Source organism: Epinephelus moara, chromosome 10, assembly GCF_006386435.1.
Source record: "Epinephelus moara isolate mb chromosome 10, YSFRI_EMoa_1.0, whole genome shotgun sequence".
Lineage (NCBI taxonomy): Eukaryota > Metazoa > Chordata > Actinopteri > Perciformes > Serranidae > Epinephelus > Epinephelus moara.
In genome coordinates this window covers 32,360,656-32,366,888 of record NC_065515.1, presented here as the reverse complement: position 1 = coordinate 32,366,888, position 6,233 = coordinate 32,360,656, and the positions used below count along the sequence as shown (strand labels likewise).

The 6,233-nt window shown below is 40.4% G+C and overlaps 1 protein-coding gene across 1 annotated transcript; it reads right to left on the bottom strand.

Moving 5' to 3' along the window:
- Window positions 1–339: 339 nt before the first annotated feature.
- Window positions 340–4,875, bottom strand: LOC126396440 (mpv17-like protein 2). Its single transcript, XM_050054511.1, has 5 exons — window positions 4,592–4,875; window positions 3,833–3,994; window positions 3,506–3,582; window positions 1,422–1,550; window positions 340–1,112 (listed from the first exon to the last, which is right to left on the bottom strand). The coding sequence occupies exons 1-5, from the start codon at window positions 4,779–4,781 to the stop codon at window positions 990–992; spliced, it is 681 nt and encodes a 226-aa protein (XP_049910468.1). The 5' UTR covers window positions 4,782–4,875; the 3' UTR covers window positions 340–989.
- Window positions 4,876–6,233: the final 1,358 nt, after the last annotated feature.

Here is a 6,233-nt window from a genome sequence, read left to right as displayed (position 1 = left end):
TGATTCCTTTCTGTGCAACCAATGTCATTCAGGGTGCCCTCTTCTGCTCTGGCCTGCCTACTGTTGCTGCTTCCTCTGCAAGCTGCTTTGCAACCTGCCTCCACCCCAGCTCCTCCTTTTCATGTTGTCTGACTTATCAATGTCATTAATGTTTGTCACTGCCTTTGGCTTTCCATGTAGGCGCATGGAAGGGCAGGGGGGTTTGCCTCTCTGCCTTAAGGCTTTCCACAATGGCGCATGAACAGAGCCATACCGCCAAATATAATACTGCAAATGGAAATAAAGTTTTCTTTGACTAAAGTGTTCCTAATTGAAATGGGATTTTTGTAATGCCAAGGAGTACACAATACTGTATTTATTATCTGCTTGTCCAAACTTTATTATTGTGGGGAAAACTGATGACAACTGCATGTTTTTGATCAAACAAAATGCATAATTAGGATACAAGGTATTAAATGAAAGTCATCACATACTTAACAGATTTTCATGTCATTCAAAAAACAATAAAACAAATGTAATTCATCAACATTCACAGTTCTTTGAAAACCTCAAAGCCAACAACGATGCAAGCTTTACTCTACAAACACTCATCTACTGGGACTTACATTGAAGTGCCTTGCTGAAGGTCTTGTTAATGCAGCAGTTACACTCACTCAGAATGTGATAAAAAGAAAACCAGCACCATCATTAACATGACAGGCAGTGAGACAGCTTTTCATCCCTGAGTGTGAACATCATTCAGATATAAATAAACAGAAAAAATTGGACAGAGACACATTAAAACTCTACAGACATGATGGGAAAAGTGTTCCAGCACTTCCACTTAAATGTCCACAACTCCTCAGAGTTGAGACAGAAACTCGAATGGAACGGTTTGTCGGAGGAAAAACACCATCAGTTATAACAGTTTTGCAAAATTATGCAGAGGCAAAAAAGACGTTTGTTAACAGATAAAAAAGCAAAATGTTATTTTGCCTCGATGAGGGACTTCACAGTTGAGCAAGAACTCTGTCTCTAGCTTTTTCCTTCAGAGGTTTGGGCGGTGGGAGCGTTTCCTGCTGCACATCTACAGCACTGCTGTCTGATACCAGCTCAGTGGGGGGGCTCTCATCCTGTCAACACAACAGAAACCAATGCACACATTACTAATTAATATCACTGCAAGTAGAAAACTCTGACAGACACAATCAACAGCATGAACAGAGAAATAGTGAAGAGTTACACTATATCTCTCAAATTCGTATTAGTGGCAACGTGGGTTTTTTTTTGTTTGTTTTTTTTAATTTAGCCTTCATTAAGGCAAAAACATGAAAATAAATGGTGTTCAATGTAGTCAGTAAAAAATAAATCACATTCTCTTAATAAAGTGAAAACAATCCAAAAAGCAGAATCCCATTAAATCTCCTGTGTGGCTGACTTACTCTGTGCTTCAGGTAGGACAGGTAGGTGTCCCACCCTAGGCTAATAAAGTTGATGAACACCACACGGTACTGGAGTGAGAGGAAGTAGAAGTTGAACATCTGAGCGGCAGGCCAAACAGTGCACTCCGCCTGCAGGCAAGAACAACATAGGTGAGCAAGAACAGACTGATTACCAAACGCAAACATTGTTTGAACTCACTTTCAGCTGGCTTTTAACCAAAATATCTTTTTTACAGAAGTTTAAATACAGCTAATCAGAAACAGCAAATAGATTTTTGAGGGAAACGTAATAACAAGCAAATTAAGTTTTCTGTTAACATGATGAGAAAATGTTGCTGATTGAGGCATCTGGCAAGTCGCAAAAATATTGAGAATGATTCAGAAATAGTTCACTGACAACATATTTCAGTTGTTTTCCGCCAAAGTTGGCAGTCTTGCAATAGACCGTCCCCTCATACTGACGACAGTATTATTTTTTCTATTACCTTTTTCATTAATATTTAACTGAAATCATGATCTTTCCCTAACCTTAACCAAGAATGCGTTTGTTGCCTTAACCTCAGACAGGACACCTGGACGGGAACCCGCAAAGTTTTGGTGTCAAAGTCCTGCACTGTGAATGCCCGGCATACTCCCCAACCACCTCCTTTTGAAGCCGACACAGTACATGAATGTGGTGTTTTGTTATCTGAAAGAAACGTCATCCCTGAACGTAATCCAGGCAGCGGTTACATGCCATAACAAAGTAATTAAGAAAGCAGTTTAGTAACATACAAACCTAATTTCTAGGAGACAGGGCTGGTTGATCACAAATGATTGTTACACATAAACCACACCAATCACATTTCAAAGGGTCAGTAGTAAAAAAGAGAAAGACTGTAGGGAGTTGTGTAAGGTGGTACTTTAGCACAGTGGTGCTTTAAGCTCGATGCTTGAGACGGCATGCTAACACGCTGATGTTTATAATGTTTACCATGTTCACTATCTCAGATTTGTGTGTTAGCATGCTTACATTTGCTAATTAGCAATAAACACAATGTACAGATAGTGCTGCTGAGGATGACATTAGTTCATAAACTGAGCTCTAAGACAAGGTGAATATTTTACTTGAGGAAAACTCAGTCAGTAGGATTCATCCTCAAAGAGCCATGCAAAATTTCATGGCAATCCATCAGACAATTTTTGAGATATTACAGTCTGGTTGAAAGTGGTGGACTGAATTCGACATTGATAGAGCCACACTGCCAGCTTATTGAATATAGGCTTAAAATGGCAGCAACAAAATGAAGCGGACTGGACCGGTGCTCACATTCAGCTTTTTTTTCTCCTTGTGTTTTACATGAACACCAAAGGACACAAGCATAGACAGGACCGTTTAAGTCACTGGTTCCCAACTGGTGGGTTGCGGCCCAAAAGTGGGTTGCAGGTCCATTCTGAATGGACCGCAAGTGACTCGCTAAAGTGTCAAGTTTGTAAAAAATAAAAAAAACTTCATTATGAAGTACAGTGAATTTATGGCATAGAGCTTTTATCTTGAAATTTTTCCTGCTGTAGAGTGAGTGACTGACGGACAGCTACTTCACAGAGACAACAAACAGGCTTGACAACATGGCCAAAAGCAAGAATGACACTGAATATATTAAATTGAACTGATGACTAAGGAGAAAACTGGACCTCGTGGTTGGACCATGTGGGAACCACTGGTTTAAGTTACAGTAGCTAATGCATATAAAAACTGCAAAGTTAAATTCTTTTTTTTTTTAAGATATTTTTTGGGCATTTTACCTTTAATGGACAGAACAGCCAAGCGTGAAGGGGGGAGAGAGAGAAGGGATGACACACTGCAGCAACAGCCTTGTACATGGGGCACCTGCTCTATCCACTAAGCCACCGACCCCCCCCAAAGTTAATTTCTTATCTCTGGTTAAGAACAAAGAAGAACTTCTGATGTGATAAGCATGTACATGGTGAGACCTGACAGGTGTTGCCTTAAAAATCTGCAAATATTGTATTGTTGTCCAGAGAATATATATGGTATTGTATGGTGATGAAACTGGTGATCTACACCCCTACATGTTACTCACTGTATAAAATTCCCAGAACTTGTCTGTAAATTCCTTCCATCCTTCAGATAAAGTGTGTCCCTCCATGAGACCTAAACCTGCAATAAACAGAGTTGTCTGTCAGATGTGCATCGGCGCCAAGCGTCCTCAATACCAACTTCAGATAAGGGCTGGACGAGCTTTTATAAAACATAGCCAACACTCACAAACAGAACCTCAGTCAGATCCAAACTGTTTATCACGGACAACCTCTGAACTTCATTCACTTCTGATACACACACATCGTCTTACCTCACCCACTTTACGACAGGCTGCTTAGTGCCAAATAAATTCTGAAATGCCTCTCACCCATAAAAAAGACTATTCCCACAACTGGTGCGCCGACCAGCATGTCCACCAGAACCTTCTTGCCCACCGCTTTGAGAGTATTACCCACGAACAATCCGTCCAGCCAGATGTACCAGCCATGCTGCACCGGGCCCAAGGAGCAGCCAAATGTCAACATTTTACCTTCAGGGGGAGAAAGTCAGAGCAAAAAGAAATAATTAATTTGAATGAAAATACCATTTTTATACATGTTATAAAATATGTTATAAAATAAACATTCATTCATTCATTCATTCATTCATGTTTTATTCATTTTTTATTTATTTGTTAAGAACATGTAAATATTTTATAAACAAACAAATAAATATAACATTACACCTTAAATCATACTGTATTACATCATTAAATAAAAGCAGAGGTGATAGGCCACCCAGATCCTGGCACAGGCATCACAGATATCTTTTATCAACACATGAACCAAATTCAAATAAAAGTTTTCGTTTTTATTAAGCCTTGAGTTTGTACAGATTATCTGAGGTGCTGTAAGAGCAATCAAAGTTTGATTTATTACTGTAGAAATTGTTGACTCTCACAGAATCAATCAAAGATTTTGCACATCAATTTGTGCCCTCTGGCATCAGTTCATAGTGGAAATGTCTTTACTAATGTAAAGGAAAGCACAAAATTAAGGTGCTAGGTGTCAATTCAAAATATAAAATATAATGGAATATAATGCGGTGAGCTATTTCCACAATAGCTCTGCTTGTCTCTTTTTCTCACCTGTCCTCCTCCAGTCTCGGACTCTGCCTGGTTTCTTGAAGTTCTCCCAGGTCTGCTGCACAATATCCCCCAGCGCCAGCATACCCCCTGCGCTCAGCGTGTTTGTGAGCAGCAGGGTCCGGTTCTGGAAAAGTGGTCGCCAGTTGAGCCGAATGCGGACCAGAAAGTTTTTACCTAACCGGGGAAGCATGACCTTAGGACTGCAGAGAGAGTACTGTCATCAGCAGGAGAACCAGCTCTCTGTCTCTCTAACTTCTAAGTTGGTGTTTATCCTCTTACTCCAACACAGTTAAGCTCAGGGCCGTCATCAGCATAAGCTACCAAATGTTAAAAAAAAAAAAAAAACCCACACACAGCATGTATGTAGGACTACAAACACAAAAGCACACAACAAAATACACATTCAAAAAGATTACTGTGCCTGAGGAGTAAAAACGGTGGGTTGGTGTGAGCAAGTCTTTGCTCTGTATTTAAAACATCATTACGGCCCAAGCACCAAATGGTATAAGGATCCTATTGTAATTGCTCAGTTTAGTATTACTATTTCAGTCAGGACCACTTTAGTCAAAGAAAACTTTATTTCCATTTGCAGTATTATATTTGTGGGTATGACTCTGTTCTGGGTCCCCTCTGCCTTTCCAAAGCTTACACAGAATGCCTCTTCCACGTGCCTAAGCCTCAGGTGGAGAGAGCACACCTCTCCGCCCTTCTGCGTGCCTATGTGGAAAGCCTTAAGGCGGAGAGAGCACACTTCTCTGCCCTCCCATGCGCCTACATGGGAAATCCAAGGCAGGGAGAGCAGCAGCAAACACCCCCCAGGAACAGAACAGAGCCAGTATCAATGACGCTGTGACAACAAGATGACATTGATAAGTCAGACACAGCATGAAAAGGAGGAGCGAACACCTGCCTGTCTGGCTGTACTACGGCGCACTCAAGAGTAGAGAGGAGGCAAAGAGACAACAGTCCGAAGTAGAGGGAGAGAAAAGGGTGAGAGAAAGGTACCACACTCCCTCTACAGACAACCTGCTCAGTGTAAGAGCACATTCAAGATCAACAGTATTCAACACTTCTAATTTTTTAATGTGTAGGTGAAGACAGACCTGAGGAACAGGCTGCAGAGGGACCATCTGGCTGCATGCATGCTACTCAGCATCCATGGGCCACCTCTGACCGAGTTTCCATACGACAGAGCCTTGGAGCTCTTTTTCAAAAAATCAAGAAAAATAAAGTGCTCTCAGCCAGGCTGCAAACTGTGCTGTTAGATTAGGCTACAGTTGTGTATATAGTTGTGCTACAGTGGTGTAGTCAACAAATAGTGTATTTATAAAAACATTCAGTTTTAAGTTGTCATAATTTCACATGTCAAATTTCACGTCTCACAGGACACAGGGGGAGATTAGGCTACAGTTGTGTATGCAGCTGTCACAAAATGTCTTATAGCTTATAGCTTATGGATGAAAATTCATTTTGTGTGTGAGTATTCATTAACAACATAATGAACCTAATGGCATCATGTCAAAAATTGTATGTAAAGGGTTAAAATTCTGAGAAGGAATTAATATTTGGTCGTTTTGCTCAGGACTGATGTTGGTTGAAAAAAAAAATAATATTCATATTTAACATCTTTATGGCAGTTTTA